Source organism: Pan troglodytes, chromosome X, assembly GCF_028858775.2.
Source record: "Pan troglodytes isolate AG18354 chromosome X, NHGRI_mPanTro3-v2.0_pri, whole genome shotgun sequence".
In the NCBI taxonomy this organism is placed as follows: domain Eukaryota; kingdom Metazoa; phylum Chordata; class Mammalia; order Primates; family Hominidae; genus Pan; species Pan troglodytes.
In genome coordinates this window covers 44,245,715-44,262,398 of record NC_072421.2, presented here as the reverse complement: position 1 = coordinate 44,262,398, position 16,684 = coordinate 44,245,715, and the positions used below count along the sequence as shown (strand labels likewise).

The 16,684-nt window shown below is 39.0% G+C and overlaps 1 protein-coding gene across 3 annotated transcripts in view; it reads left to right on the top strand.

Annotated features, from left to right (window-relative positions):
* MAOB (monoamine oxidase B) overlaps positions 1–16,684 on the top strand; it is a 115,496-nt gene that overhangs the window by 72,533 nt on the left and 26,279 nt on the right. For all 3 annotated transcript variants that reach the window (XM_003317433.4, XM_009438967.4, XM_054676938.1), the window contains exons 4-8: positions 6,176–6,280; positions 7,317–7,408; positions 12,314–12,455; positions 13,684–13,833; positions 15,993–16,152. In XM_003317433.4, the coding sequence (XP_003317481.2) occupies positions 6,176–6,280; positions 7,317–7,408; positions 12,314–12,455; positions 13,684–13,833; positions 15,993–16,152 (649 nt within the window). The remainder of the gene's footprint in view (positions 1–6,175; positions 6,281–7,316; positions 7,409–12,313; positions 12,456–13,683; positions 13,834–15,992; positions 16,153–16,684) is intronic.

Here is a 16,684-nt window from a genome sequence, read left to right as displayed (position 1 = left end):
TACTCCCTGAAGCTTGAAGATTTGCAAATTTTTATGAGTCTAACAATAGCTCTTTCCTGTGTTTATCAGAAGTTTCCCCTAATCTTACAAAAGAAGATTTGTTTTTATGAATTTAGCTAAACTAAGCTGTTGCCTGCTTAGACATAAGACACCAAGGAGGTTAAAGGGTAAAGTGTTTTATTCTGCTTCATGATAGTTTCCTTTACATATTGTTTGGTTCCCATTTACTCACACATTTACTCTGTTTTTGGTTTTAGAGTCTTGAACAAACCTCCTTTCTAGGAGCATTCCTGAGTTAGGAGGGCTTTAACAGCTGGTCTTTGACACCATTGCATTGCTGGGATTATTGCTATTTGGGCAACCCTCAATATTTTTGGGACTCCATTGAATGAGAATCCGTATAATTCAGCTAAGGTGACATTTCAACTGGGTTATTCAGATGGGATCTGTCAAATAGAGTCTTGGAAGGGGCCCCTTCCCACCCTCATCACAGCATTTCCATATGACATGTACTGTACAAATAATTTATCTCTGGGGAAAGGAAGGAGGGATGGTGGAGAGGTGCCCATCTTACGTGTTCTGGTGGGAGGTTAATATAGAAGGATATGGCTGGGTGCGGTGACTCACACCTGTAATTCCAGCACTTTGGGAGGATTACTTGAGGTCGGGAGTTCAAGACCAGCTTGGCCAACATGGTGAAACCACGTCTCTACTAAAAATACAAAAATTAGCCAGGCGTGGTGGTGTGCACCTGTAATCCCAGCTACTCAGGAGGCTGAGGCAGGAGAATCGCTTGAACCAAGGAGGCAGATGTTGCAGTGAGCCAAGATTGTGCAACTGCACTCCAGCCTGGGCAGCAGAGCAAGACTCTGTGTGTGTGTGTGTGTATGTGTAGATATAGATTAGATATAGATATAGATATAGATATAGATATAGATATAGATATAGATATAGATGTGCAGGATGCTTTTGTTGGGCAGGGCTCCACATGCAGGTCATGGTTAGTTAGTTAACTCTGCCTTGTTCCAAAAGCTGTCCTTCACCTTTTCCCAGGCCAAGTCCCATGTGTCAGACTGAGCTCTCACTTTCTGAATCAATTGTCTTTATGTTTCCAGGAGCTGCCATGGTTGCTGGTGCAGGCCCTAGCAGTGACAGACAGACATTAATTAACCACATCTGCTGGGCTCACACTCTTCTTCAAGTCATCTGGTGGTGATTTCTGGCTGAACCAATGCATTTGTGAAAACAAGCAAACAAAAAAACCTAAATAATTTAATTGTTTGGCTGAATACTGATTTCTTCCTATCTTTTTATTAATGGATTTTCAAGCAAAAATATGCTGTTCTTCCCACTTATGGTGTGGCTATTCAGCTGCTTATGGTTTTATCTCTTTGTGATTCCCTTTACTCGTGGGCACAATGCCACACTGATAGTGCAGAAGGATGACTTTGTACACCAGTCATAGATGCACATTGCTCTCAATGTGCATCTTGATTTGGTTCTTTGCTATTTAAGTTCCATCCCACACCCACTTTGTACAAGTGCATTGTGTTGAGGGGGCAGGGTTGGGCACTACTCTGCTGGTAGGGATCTGCAGAGACCATAGTGGGTCTGGGTTCAAGGGGAGACTTAAAACAAGTAGGATAGATAGTTATAACATAAGGAACCAAAGTACAAAAGATCAGTTTATAAATCGGGGCATTGTGTGTCAAATAAATGACAAGTTCAAGGTCACACAGCTGAGATTATGTCAAGCATATATTGTGAACCTACTGTGTGCCAGCAGTCTCTGCCAGCACGTCCTAGGCATACAAAGATTATAATTATAATAGTAGCAGCTGCGGTAATAATATTGATTGAGAACTTACAACATGCCAGCCACTGTTCAAAGTGATTTACATGTGTCAACACACTTCATCTTTCTAACATGCCTCCAAGACAGTTACTATGATCACATTTCACTACTGAGTTAACTGAAGCACAGAGAAGTTAAGCAACTTAACACAGCTAGTGAGTGGCAGACCATGACTCAACCCAGGGAGACTGGCTCCAGAGCCCATGCTCTTGCAGCGTAGGGCCCAGTGAATGAGATAGAATAGTAAATGCATGAAACTGGTGCAGTGGAGTTAGCGGCAGATGAAAGAGAAACAGAGAGCTCTGGGACACTGAGAAGACCACCTAACCCAACTGTTTATGCTAATCTGGGCATACTTCCTGGAAGAAGACGATGGAGTCAATAGATGTTGAATTACAAAGACTGATATCTGGGGCCTGGACGATTAAGTAACTGTCTTACTCTGTGTCAGTCATCTTAGGAGAGGCAGAGCTAGAATGGGGATTGACTTCTTCTTCGTGGAGAATGGTCCCTGGATCAATCCACAGGTTTCTGCTGAGCAAGTTTTATGTATTGAACTCTGATGAAGGAGGGATAAGTGGAGGTTTTCAGGTCAGCATGCAAGTTGTATGGAACATGAATTATTTCTCAATAAAGCTGATTATAAAACAAAATCAGCATGCACTCAGCAGCCAGAACTTGCTTCTAAATACCACTCTCTTGATAAAAGGAAAGGCTTCTTGGACAAATGACAGATCCTAGGGCTTGGGCAGAGAAAATAGAAGATGAGTATGGAGAATCTTCTAGTGCCAAAAATGAAAAAAATGCTCAACAGACAAAAGGATGGGGACATGTCAAAGGGACACAGGAGCCGACCTGAAGGAGTGCTCAGAAGTAGAATAATTTGAGCAACAAATAAATCATATAGTATTAGATTATAACACAAGGTATAAAACACATATATATGTCCACTGTTATAAATAAATGAATGAATAAGCAAGTAAAAGGGGAAAAGAGGAAAATCTTCCTTAGAAAAGAATTCAAAAAATTTGTGGGGATTCTCCATCTCCAGAAAGTGGAAGTTAGCTCCCACCATCCCCTCTTGAGGATGGTCTGAACTTAATGACTCTCTTCCAAAGAACAGAGCATGGAAGAGGGGTGAGTAGCAACTCTACAGTGGAGAGACCTGACAGACACCACCCTAAGCAAGGAATCAAGGTTAACATCATCCGTGATAAGTCATATTGATATCACGTGCCCTCTGAGGTGACATGATGACAAGAGCACTTGGTCTTTGTGGTAGTCTTCCCCAAAATTCATAGCCCTAATCTAAAAATGAAAAAAGTAACTTCAGACAGATCCAAATTAAGGGGTATTCTACCAGATAACTGACCAGTATTCTTCAAACTTTGAAGGTTATGAAAAATAAGGGACTACTGAGAAACTATCACACACCATAGAAGACTAAGAAGACAGGACAACTAAATGAAATGTGGTATCCTGGATGGGATCCTGCAACAGAAAAAGGATGGTTAGTGGATAAATGGGTGAAATCCAAATAAAATCTGAAGTTTAGTACATAGTGATCTACCAGTGTCGATATCCTGGTCTTGGTCAATGTACCATGTAATGTAAGATGCTAACATTAGAGAAAACTAGGTGAAAGGTATATGGGAACTTTCTGTACTATCTTTGCAACTTTTTTATAAAACAAATATTACTTTGTAAAACAAAGTTACTTTGTAAAAATTTGTAAAACAAATTACTTTGTAAAAATGTGTAAAACAAATAGAAACTATATTTAAAGCATAAAGCATAAAAGAAAAGTCAGCAAGTGTCAGTATTCTGATCAACTAGAACTTTCATGCATTGCTGTTGGTAATGTAAAGCAGTGCAACAACTTTGGAACACTATTAAACTTAAAAAGTTAAACATACACCCACCATGTGACTCAGCCATTCCACTACTAGGCATTGACCCAAGAGAAGAAAAAAACATGTACACAAAAAGACCTGTACAAGAATGTTTATAGCAGTTTTGTTCACAGCAGATCAAAACTAGAAATAGTTATCAACAGGTGAAACAAACCGTGGTGCATCCATACAATGGACTACTACTTAGCAATAAAAAGGAACAAACGGAAACTTGGACAAACCTCAGAAATGTCATGCTGAGCAAAAGACGCCAGATACAAAGGTGTGCATCTTGTATGAGTCCATTAAAAAATGTGAAAACAGGCAAAAACAATCTATAAGTGACAGAAAACTGAACAGTGGTTGCCCAGGGCCAGAAAGGGGCAGGGATTGTCTAAGAAGGGGAAAGAGGGAACTTTCTGGAGTGATGGGAATGTTTTATATCTTGATTGGAGTGGTAGTTACATAGGTGTACACATGTGTCATAACTCCCCAAATTGCATGTTAAATTATTTAATGTGGGTACGTTTGTGAGGAGATATTGGTCAAAGGATACAAAATTTTAGTTAGATAGGAGAAATAAGTTCAAGGGATCTATTGTACAACATGGTAACTGTAGTTAAAAACAATGTATTGTAGTCTTGAAAATTGCTAAGAGAATAGATTTTATGTGTTCTCACCTCCCAAAATGATAGGTATGTAAGGTAATGCATATGTTAATTAGCTCAATTTAGCCATTCCACAGGGTATACATATTTCAAAATATTATGTTGTGTATTGTAAATACATACAGTTTTAATGGCAGGTTAAAATTTTTAAAATTACTTTTAACTATAAAAAACAAAATACGGAAACTAAACTAAAATAAAATGAGTACCTTGTAGGTAAAGTACACCTCAATAGTGTTAAGAAGGGTGACAGTTAATTTTATATGTCAACTTGTCTAGATATTTGGACAAACATTATTCTAATGTTTCTGTCAAGCTATTTTTAAGATAAGGTTAACATTTAAATCAGTAGACTTTGAGCAAAGCAGATTAACTTCCATAATGTGAATGGACTTTATCCAATCAGTTGAAGTCCTTAAGAGAAAAAGATTGATGACTCTCAGGAAAAGAGGGAATTCTGCCAGCAGACTGCCTTTGAAGTCAAACTGCAACTCTTCCTTGGGTCCGTGACCTACCCTACAGATTTTGGACCTGCCGTCCCTCTCAATCAACATGAGCTAATTCCTTAAAATAAATCTGAATCCTTCTCTCTTTCTCTGTTTCTCTCTCTGTCTCTGTCTCTCTCTCCATCTATATGTATATCAATATCATCTATCTATATCTATGTATCTATGTATCTATATATCTATGTATGTATATCTCTCTCTCTCTCTCTCCTCTCCTGTTGGTTCTGTTTCTCTAAGGAATCCTGGCTGAGAGGAAACATAAAGCTGTATCTCAACCCTTCCCTGAGAATCTTATGGCCTTGTTGGAGAGAGAAGACCAACATGGCCACAGAATTAATACAAGAACAAATACGAAATCTCTTATTCCACAATTCCAGTTTCTCTGCCTACAACATCAACAGAAGGTGCATCTTTGTTGAATGACTCAGAGTTTTGGGGAAGTTTCTGTTGACTGAGAACCTTAAGTTATTCTGATTCCGTTGAAAGATGCTATCAGAATGCACGACCTGGCTTCTGACTCGGGTTTTCAGATTGACCCGAAGTGGGTTTTTTTGCGTGTCTCTTAAGTGCCATCAACAGGTTAATCCTCCCAGATATTATTTATTTTAAATCCTTGGAACAATGTGTTCCCTTTATTTCTGTGTTGAGGTATCCCTGTGGGAAGAACCAGGTGGTATAACATGTCTAGAAGAGAAGTTTGAAGTTGTCTAATCTTTCTGCTTTGACTTTGCTGATCTCTGGGAACTCCTGTGTTTACCTAGCACATCTGAGTCCTTGGGAAAGCTTTCTGGGCCCTGTTTTGTGGTTCTTCTAACAGATGGTTGCATTCTTGTGATTGATTTTTGATCCCCTTCTAAGTTGTATAATGCTTATAGTTATAATTTTCTGACTCTCCAGGCACACAGAGGCTCCTGACTCTGAGATATTTGCAAGTACCATTGACAAATAAGATTTCCTTAGGTTAACTCCACTTATGTACTGGTATTTACATTTTGTATGGTAAGGGCTCCAGTTTCAGAGAGAAACCTCTTTACCGTGCTTGGTGTGGCAGTGAACTTAACAGAGAATTTTGCTGGCAATCTCTATGCTAAAAACTTAAGTGGGGTTCTGAGGCACAAGGAGCTAAAAAGTTGAGTGTATATCACATATTGACAACTCACATAATTTTGCTTGCAGACATTTACCAATTTGGCAGATTACCTACTTTTACATTGTAGTAAATATTTCCTTTTAAAAATATCTTGTATCTCACAGGGCAAATCATACCCCTTCAGGGGGCCGTTCCCACCTGTATGGAATCCAATTACCTACTTAGATCATAACAACTTTTGGAGGACAATGGATGACATGGGGCGAGAGGTAAAGCTTCTTTGACTATATTTGTATTCTGTTTTGTAATAAGTTTCGTCCTTCAAAGAAAGAAAGTACAGTATATCTCCAACACCTAGCACATTGTGAACACATGGTAACTAAAGATTTGTGAAATGAATGAATGAACTTGTTTCTAACCTCTGCAATAATAAGATGTCAAACAGATTGATATTTGTATACTACTGATGAGTGGGCAGGAGATTGGGTGTCACTCAGCCTTCTTGGAATGATGTTTCAAATTTTGGAAATCTTCAGTACATAGCAAAATTAGACTTCTGGGTCTTTGATTCACCACCATGCCCAAACAAGTCATAAGTAATCATACATAAAGCATTTTTTTTCTTTTACTTTAAGCTCCGGGATACATGTGCAGAACGTGCAGGTTCATTACATAGGTATACATGTGCCATGGTGGTTTTCTGCATCTATCAACCCATCGTCTAGGTTTTAAGCCCCACATGCATTAGGTATTCGTCTTAATGCTCTCCCTCCCCTTGCCCCCCAACCCCCGACAGGCCCTAGTGTGTGATGTTCCCCTCCCTGTGTCCATATGTTTTCATTGTTCAACTCCCACTTATGAGTGAGAACATGTGGTGTTTGGTTTTCTGTTCCTGAACACACATAAAGCTTAACTGAAAACTCCATAGACATGATTTGCTGCAGCTCTGTGATCCTTGTTAAAGAGTTAAATTTATGAATGTTCTCTAGAAGTTAGTAACTTAGGAATCCATATCTAGAAATAGCCCAGTTACAACATGCCTCTATTTATTGTGCAGGAAGTTTTATCACAAATTAAATATGGCTTGAGTGGTACAGATTTATAATAGGAAAGCTACATAGACAGCATTGATTATGCAGTAAAAGCAATATTGGATGAATTTGGAAAACTTAACATTTTTCCTCTTTAAGGTAGAGTTTTTAATACTATTTGAATAGTTATTTAAAGTGGAAAATTACAAAAATGAATGAAATAAAAAAGAAAATTACATTTGTCTTTCTCCTTCGAATCCTCATCTGAATGTAGATTCCGAGTGATGCCCCATGGAAGGCTCCCCTTGCAGAAGAGTGGGACAACATGACAATGAAGGAGCTACTGGACAAGCTCTGCTGGACAGAGTAAGTCTTGCCATTAGGCACAGGCATTTACTGTGACCACCTTTTAGGTTTATTTAGCAATACCGTTCAACAAGTATGGGACAAGTAGCTGCTTTGTGTCTAAAACCACACCACCAGCCAGTGGCATGCTGAAAACCGTTGGAATTGGCTCCTACCCTGAAGATATCTGTACATACAACTTACTTCTTTGGAGTAGTTTTGTATCACAAAGGTGGTATTACCCTGTGAAGTCCTCAGAACAGACCAGAAGGTACCACTTTCTTTATCTTAAACAGCTTAAAGACCATCAGCTTAAAGCTCTCATTTATCAAGTTGTTGATATAGGACAATTTTTGTATTCTTCACTGGTGGTCAAATGTGGAGATGCTTAGCATGTGCATTTGCCACACCTTGTGTGAAGTAGTGCAACTCTTCAAGGACTTAAAGAGGAACCTCTAAAGCCTTTGTGTAGATAGTTCACAACTACAGGGGAAACATGTGTGACTGGACTGGCTGTTCCCCTTTAGTGAAAAAACAAGTACCTATGAGTTAAGCATGAAATTCTTGTTGGCAGAACTGGGAACTGTAGAGAAATTGTGAAGGCTTGTATAGACAGACCACATGGAGAGGCCACGCTGCTCTTGGACAGCAGGGAAAATGGAAAGGATTATGAGGGTTCCAATTCAAGCACGTGGTAAATTTGTGGTAAACAAAATAAGAGAAATGGAAGCCAAATTCAAGGAGACTGCCCTGTCTTGCTAAAGAGCATTAGTTGAGAATATGTTTGGCTCGGGGGTTAATGTCTTCATTTTTAGGCATTCATTCACTGCCAACTAAAAGTAAAAACAAGCTTTTAGAATATCTGAATCTTAAAAATGGAAATAATCAAAAGACATAAAATTCATATATTTTTCATATAAAAATTCAGCTTCTAATAATTTAGCTTTAAGAAAGTGAGGCAAAAGAAGAGAGAGGCACCAGCATGGCACATGTATACATATGTAACTAACCTGCACAATGTGCACATGTACCCTAAAACTTAAAGTATAATAATAAAAAAAAAAAAGAAGAGAGAGGCATACAGGGAGAGAAGGAGAGAGGGAGAGGGAGAAACAGTGAAAGAGGCAGATTCAAAGCATTATTTTTAAAAGGGAGGATCTGAAAGCCCAATAGTAGAAGATCGGCAGAATCAGGTATGGAACATCTAAAAAATTGAGTACTTGAGGGTTTTAAAAAATCGTGTTGTAGAGGAATATTTAATGACTGGAAAAAATAGTAATATTAAACACATAGAAAAGCAGGCTGTTGTGGTATGGTATATGATCTCATTTCTAAAAACAACTATTTATATATGCACTGCAAAAGCAATGGACATCCATTGAAGTATTTTTAACGTTTAATATTACCATGCCAACATTTATTTTTAAAATGTTTAAAAACTTTACATCATTAAAAATTATTCTTTAAACATCATATTTCATGGTACCAGAATATTCCATGGGAAATGAATACGTAATGTATTTGTCCATTATCATCCTGTTGAACACATTGGTTACTTTCTGTTTTTTGTTATTATCATTATACAATACTCTATAATAAACATCTTTATGCCTCTCCTATGTTTTCAACCTTTGAAAGCAACCAATTCTGGAATAGTAAAATCCTTTTATGTCATGAAATCAATGCCTGCTATTAATTATATTCTTTTAAACATTTACCTAATGCTATCTAACACTTCTATGAGAATGTAGTTTGCAATATAATTTATTTTAATAGTAATAAAATTGTAGTATTTAGTTTTAAATTATATACTTTAGATTTTCAAAATATAATAAGTATGTAATTATCTGCATTTGTTTTATAACTCCTGTTATGAAAAGCTTTTAATAAATTCAGTTAGGTCTTCTCTCCTCAGAGAACTTTTAAGTTTCTTGGTGATAAAATCAATCATATGTTTTTGGGATCACAGGGACCCGACATTTTCTATCATAGCCCTTGGCCTAGTCCTCCACTTAGTGAATATTCTAAGTTGTCATTTGACAAAATAAAGCATTCTGAGATACTAGGAGTATAAGAACACAAGACAATTTTCTAACTCTTCCCAAGCAAGATACACACAGTATTATTTCCTGGATTTAAATGAAGTAATCCCCAGAATATCCAACCTATTGTTGTTCAAACTAAAGCACAATCATACATTCCAAGACTAATGTTGATTATTCTTTCAGTTATTATCATTTACAAAGTGAAATTCACAAACATGAATTGTATTTTCAATGTGATCACAGCTATGTAAAAACATTTTTTAAAAGACCTATACTTAGAAAAAAATGCATCAAAATGAGACTAGTAATTATCTTCTGGAGGGGCAGAAATATGGAAGATACTCGTTCTCTCATCCTTTTATCTTATAAATTTTCCAAATTTTATATAATGTGTATGTATTTTTCATGTAGAAAAATATTATAACATTTATCTTTTAAAAAGTCAACAGGGCAAAAAATACGGAAATATTGCACTAACTTCCTTGACCTTCCATCCTTCAAATATTGTTCTTATTTCTTTTCTTACTGAAGCTCCTAGAGTAAATTCAAATAAAGGATTAGGAATGGACTGGCCCTTCAGAATTACTTTTAGATCTCCCTTTATTTCAAACCAGAATTATTTCTTTCCCACCAAATTGCCAACAATAACAACTGGAATTCCAGCAATATTTTTGTTAAATATTGGCTCTCCAGCTGCGCCAATGTTAGGTTTCAGTTATTTATTACTCCCTTTACTGTATGCCCCTCAATCCACCTAAAAAATAAGGAAGAAAAGAAATAGGATTTTAGGAAGCAACAAATAAAATACTACTTTTATTTTAAATTGACGTCTGGATATGTGTTTTAGTTAGATATTACAAATTGCCTCTGCAAGGAAGGCATGAGCTAGCAATTTCCATCCCTTCAATTATCCTGAGAAATCTTACAAAACTAACTGTAAGTCGCTTTAATGTATATATGACACCATTTCACAGGCTGTAATGATGGGGACTGTCATAGACGGGCTGTCAGGTTGTTACGGCTGCAAATAATGTCAATAACTGGTATGTGTGTTAGGCATGATTCTACAAACTTCTAGGGTCAAGATACAGTAAAGTAGAGAGATGCCCCTTGGTGAGTAGCTGCACTTCCAAGGCTGTCAGCTGACTAATTAGAAAACATTTTGAGGTATCAAAAGCACGAGTTTTGCGTCAAGTACGATCTGACTTGAAGTTGTGTCGTTATATATTCCTAAACTGTCCGAGACTCCGTTTTCTAGCATGTGAACTGTGGAAAAATAATAGATATTTGATACGGTTGTTGCAACAATTTAACAAGATAATGATTTTAAAGACAATGGAGTGTGGAAAGAGTTCAATAAATGGAAGACAGTATCATTTATTCCACCCATTGTCAGCATTACCAGGTGGAAAATGCTGCCTCAGATATAACAAGATTAACAATATGCAAACTTCATGTCAAAGTCAAAAGGGGAATTGGACCTTATTAAAGAAATCCCAGAGTGCACACTACTACTGATGAATTTTATGGTGTGCTAGATATAATGGAGTCCTCGAAATTGCATGAGATAGTTTGCTTTCTGGTGTGCTTCCTGATAGGTGATAACCTCTCACCATTTACCTGCCAATGTCAAGCAAAAGCTTACCCATTTATGCTCTATTAATTGCTTGTCCCCTCATCCATTACTTGAGTTTGTCTTCTGTTAGGCAGTAAAATAACTGAATAGATAACTGTGACTAATTTTGTGTTTGGTACAGCACCTAGCATATCCTTTGCATGTTATGGATGTTTAAAAAATTTTGTTTAACTGATATTTCTCATCAATCATTCATTCGTTCAATCATGCAACAAGTAATTATTGAGTGCTTACAATGTTCCAGGCACTATTTTGTTAAAGGGGACACTATGGTGAGTGAGAAACAGAAGATCCTTGTTCTCATAGGTTGATATTCTAGTGGGGGGAGACAGCAATTAAAAAGAATTAACCAATAATCAAGACAATTTCAGACAGTGAAAAGAGTTATAAAGATACTATACAGTAGCAAAATAATAGAGAATGTCAGGATGCTGGGAATATGGAAGCCAGTGGTCATTTTCATAGACAAATGTGAATATGTCTTTCTAAGGAAACATTAGAGTAAAAAGAAGAGGGTACAAGATGAGACAGAAAAGGTAGGCATGGGCTGGATCACATAGGGCTCTGGAAGCCATGGTGTAAGATCTGAATCTTATTCTGGTTTTAATAGGATACCACTGGAGATTTTTTAAGCAAGAAAATGACATGATTTGATTTATACTTCAGAGAGAGCATCATGGTAGGGAGGGAGGGAAAAGCCTCTGGCTTTGAGTGTGGTGAACAGATACCAGGTGAGGATGAATGGAGGCAGAGAGGCCAGTCTGAAGGAAGTAATTGCAGTACTCCTGGAAAGAGATGGATGCTAAATTTGTGGTGAAGGTGGAGTGATGTGGTGAGAGATAATGGGACTTCCCAATGAATTGGATGGGGGAAGATTGATGGAAAGAGAGAAATAATGTTTGATTTCTAGAGTGTTGGTTTTTACCACTGAGTAAATGGTGGTGCTTTTTACTGAGATGGGGATCACTGGAAGAGCAGCAGGAATGTAAGGAGAAATCATGAAAGCACAGAATCTGGAATAGAAGCTGATTCTGAGTAAGGTGTTTTGTTTACAGGGAAAATAATCTGATATTTCAAAAACCTCTTATGTCACGTTTTGTAATATTAGATTCTAGTGACAATTTTTTGACCTTACCACATTGTTCTAAACTTAACCAAGAAAATGTGTTACTTAAATAATTTTTAGAGAATTAAGAAGCTGCTCTCCTGCGTTTGCCAAGTTTGCTCTTGTTTCTTCCTGTGCAGATCTGCAAAGCAGCTTGCCACTCTCTTTGTGAACCTGTGTGTCACTGCAGAGACCCATGAGGTCTCTGCTCTCTGGTTCCTGTGGTATGTGAAGCAGTGTGGAGGCACAACAAGAATCATCTCGACAACGAATGGAGGACAGGTACCCATCCATTCTTCCACAGTCCCAATGGAAAAACACTGCTACTGAAATGAAAGATCATCATCCTTCAATCATGAACTGCTGAAGTGGGAAGCAGGCTTGTGGCTTTTAGAGCATTACCATGGCAGCTCAAAGTGTTTCTTGTAAGGCAGTCTGTTGTCAGGTACCCACTGTGAGAACCCAGTGTCCAATGTAATTTTAAAGCTAGGCTTGTCTCTCTTTATGCACTGTGGCCATTTTCCATACGCTCAATTATTATTTGGTAAGTTTGTAGGAGACCATCTGAATTAAGCTTAGCTTGAGCACTTCTTGGAAAGCTTATAAAGGAAATTCAGTAATGCATTTTCAATTTAAAACACACACTATTCGTGAAATTCATTTATCTATTCATTCATTCAATGCCCATTTCTTGAGCCCCGGCACTGTATAAGGCACTGTGCTAGACACAGTAGGAACATATTGGAGTTCTTAAATACTCTGCTTGGTTGTCATGTTCTCTCTCCCCCTCCTCCTCTTCTTTCTTTCTCTTCTCCTCCTCCCCCTCCTCTTTCTCCTCCTCCTTTTCTCTTTCTCCCTCTCCTTCTCCTTCTCTGACCTTAACTGAAAATTGAGGAGGAGGCAGTCAGGTCAACTGTGTGCATAGCCAGGTAGAACATTTGGAAGTTTTAGCAAGGCTCAGGGCAGGTGGATACAGTGAGGTGAAATGAGTTCTGTGGCTACAGAAGCAGCAGGCATCTGACCCAGGATAAGATGGGCAGCCTGCAACAGGGAGTAGGCTGGCCTGGGGGAAGGGGACATGGTGGGAGGCAGGGAAGTTCTGCGCTTGAGCCACAAAGCAAGGGGAAGCAGGCTTAGGTCTGCTCAGGCAAGCTAGGGAAGAGCTTTAGGTACAGCTTCACCAGTTCCAGCTCCAAGCAAAAGACTGCAGATAGGACAGAGAGCAGGGGTGGTGACCAGAAAGGTGGGACACAGGGGTCATTCTGAAGATGTCCAGCTAAGGTTGGAGTCTGGGAATCTACAAGAGCATAGCTTGTAAAGTAACTTAGAAATCCTGTAACTTTGTCCAAAGACAGCAATTCCTAGTTAGAAAACCATGGTGAAAGCCACTATTCACTGCAGCAAAATGAAATGTTAGACATCTCAGAGTAGACATATGTGAGGACAACTAAGAATTTAGCAATTTATGCCCATTCCTGCGTTTCTCTTTCACCTCCTTTTCTCTTTCCAGGAGAGGAAATTTGTGGGCGGATCTGGTCAAGTGAGCGAGCGGATAATGGACCTCCTTGGAGACCGAGTGAAGCTGGAGAGGCCTGTGATCTACATTGACCAGACAAGAGAAAATGTCCTTGTGGAGACCCTAAACCATGAGATGTATGAGGTAACTGTGATATTGTGAAATATATATTTGATCTTCATCCCAGTTTCCTGGCATACAACTTTAAAAATTCTTAGAATCTCCAGAGTGATGTCCTTTGATGCCAATGATTGATGGCTGGCAGCCCCTAGGTAGCTTCAGGATGGGGCTGGTCACAGGAAAGACCATGGAAAGACTAGAGGGTTGGGACTTTCAGCCCCACCCCCAGCCTCCAGGGAGGGGATGAGGCAAGGGGCTGAAGGTTGAATTGATCACCAGAGGCCAATGATTTAATCAATTGTGCCTACATAAGGAAGCCTCCATAAAAACCCAAAACGACCGAGTTCTGGGAGCTTCTGGATATCTGCACAACTGGAGGTTCCTTGAGAATGGCATGCCGGGGGAGGGCATGAAAGCTCCATGCCCTTTCTCACATCCCTTGCCCAATGCACCTCTTCCTCTGTACCCTTTGTAATATCCTTTATAATAAAACAGTAAACATGTTTCCCTGAGTTCTGTGAGCCACTGTAGCAAATCAATCAAACTTGAAGGGGTTGTAGGAACATCAACTGGAAGCAGATTGGTCAGAAATTCTGGAAGCTGGACTTGTGACTGACATCTGAAGGTGGGGGACAGTCTTGGAGACTGAGCCCTCAACCTGTAGGATCAGAAGTTATCTCCAGGTAGATACTGTCAGAATTGAGTTGAATTCAGAGGACACATGGCTGATGTCTGCTATAGAATTGCTTGCTTGCTTAATATGTGGGGAAAACCCACTCCACATTTGGTCACAGAAGTCTTCTGTGGTGATCGTTGTTGAGTGAGAGAATGGAAAAAAGCACTTTTTTCCATTCTCTCACTCAACATTTGCTTTGAACTCAACTTTGCTTTGAAATTTTTCCACTCAGAGTTACCAAGACACTTAAACAAGTGGGAAGAGGCCACAGTCTCATAGATAATCAAAGCCGAAGTCAACAATATCACACACTTTATAGACAGTCTTTTTGCCAATAGTGAAAAAGCTATCTCTAACTGAAAAAAAGGAAAAGAGAACCAGAATATTTGGGGTGGGGGAGGATTTATAAAAACATATAAAGATATTATCAACCCTCTGTATTTTGCTTTTATGTAATTAGAAAAACACAGAAAATATTTATTTGATAAATATCAAGCACCTCCTATGTGCCTGACATGATTCTAGGAGTTAAGAACACAGTCGTGAACAAAACAGATACAATTCTCTGCCCACATACAATTCTCCTTCTAGTGAAGGAGAAAGACAGTAATGAAACATATAGTTATAATATAAAGTATGTCAGATAGTGATAATTAGTGTGGAAAAAATCAAGCAGGAAGGTGGGGAGAGGGCATACCAGAAAGTGAGATGGGAGAATTGGTTATGCAAGTTTAAATAAGGTCATCAGGGAAGGCCTCACTGAGAAGGTGATATCTGATAGAGAATTGGGGGAGACGAGGGATTGAGCCATGTGGTTCCCTGAGAGAAGAAGATGGAACAGCCAGTGCCAAGGCACTGAGGTGGGAGCAAGCCTGGTGTGACCAAGGAACAGCAAGGTGATCAAAATGGCAGGGCCAGGCGTGGTGGCTAACGCCTGTAATCCCAGCACTTTGGGAGGCCGAGGTGGGCAGATCACAAGGTCAAAAGATCGAGACAACCCTGGCCAACATGGTGGAACCCTGTCTTTACTAAAAATACAAAAATTAGCTGGGTGTGGTGGTGCGCACCTGTAGTCCCAGCTACTCTGGAGGCTGAGGCAGGAGAATCGCTTGAACCTGGCACGTGGAGGTTGCAGTGAGCCAAGATCGCACCACTGCACTCCAGCCTGGCGACAGAGTGAGACTGGGTCTCAAAAAGAAAACAAAAATAGCAGAAGTAAGAGTGTCAGGGCAAATGTAACAGGAGGTGAGATCAGTGATGTAACGGGCCCATTTCATGTGTGGCCTTGGCGATGATGGTGAGAAATCTGGCTTTGACTTTAAGTGCAATGGGAAGTCATTGGAGGTTTTGAACTAAGGAACAATAAAGGCTACTTTAGGTTTCGACAAAATCCTTGTCACTTCTTTAAGAGACTGAAAAGAATATAACGGTAGAATGAGAGAGAATCATTGGGAAAAAAACAAAAGCAACACGGCAACAATGTTTAACCATGTTGCTTTTCTTTCAGGCTAAATATGTGATTAGTGCTATTCCTCCTACTCTGGGCATGAAGATTCACTTCAATCCCCCTCTGCCAATGATGAGAAACCAGATGATCACTCGTGTGCCTTTGGGTTCAGTCATCAAGTGTATAGTTTATTATAAAGAGCCTTTCTGGAGGAAAAAGGGTGAGTACTTTCCTTATATAAAAACCTTTAGAAGAAGGTCCAAGAAACTTGTTGCTAAGGCATGCATTTTTAAAAAATGTCAACTTTTATTTTAGATTCAGGGGTACATGTGCAGATTTGTTACATGGATATGTTGCATGATGCTGAGGTTTGGGGTATGAATGATTCTGTCACCCAGGTAGTGAACATAGTACCAATAGGTAGGTTTTCAACTCTTGCTGTACTCCTTACCTCCCCCTTTAGTAGTCCTCAGTGTCTATTATTTTCATCTTTATATCCATATGTACCCCATGCTTAGCTCTCACTTATAAGGGGGAACACGTGGTATTTGGTTTTCTGTTTCTACATTGATTCACTTAGGATAATAGTCTCCAGCTGCATCCATGTTGCTGCAAAGAACATGATTTAGTTCTCTTTTTATGGCTGCATAGTATTCCATGCTATATACATATCACATTTTCTTTATCTAATCCACCTTTGATGGGCACCTACGTTGATTCCATATGTTTGCTATTGTGAGTAGTGCTGCGAT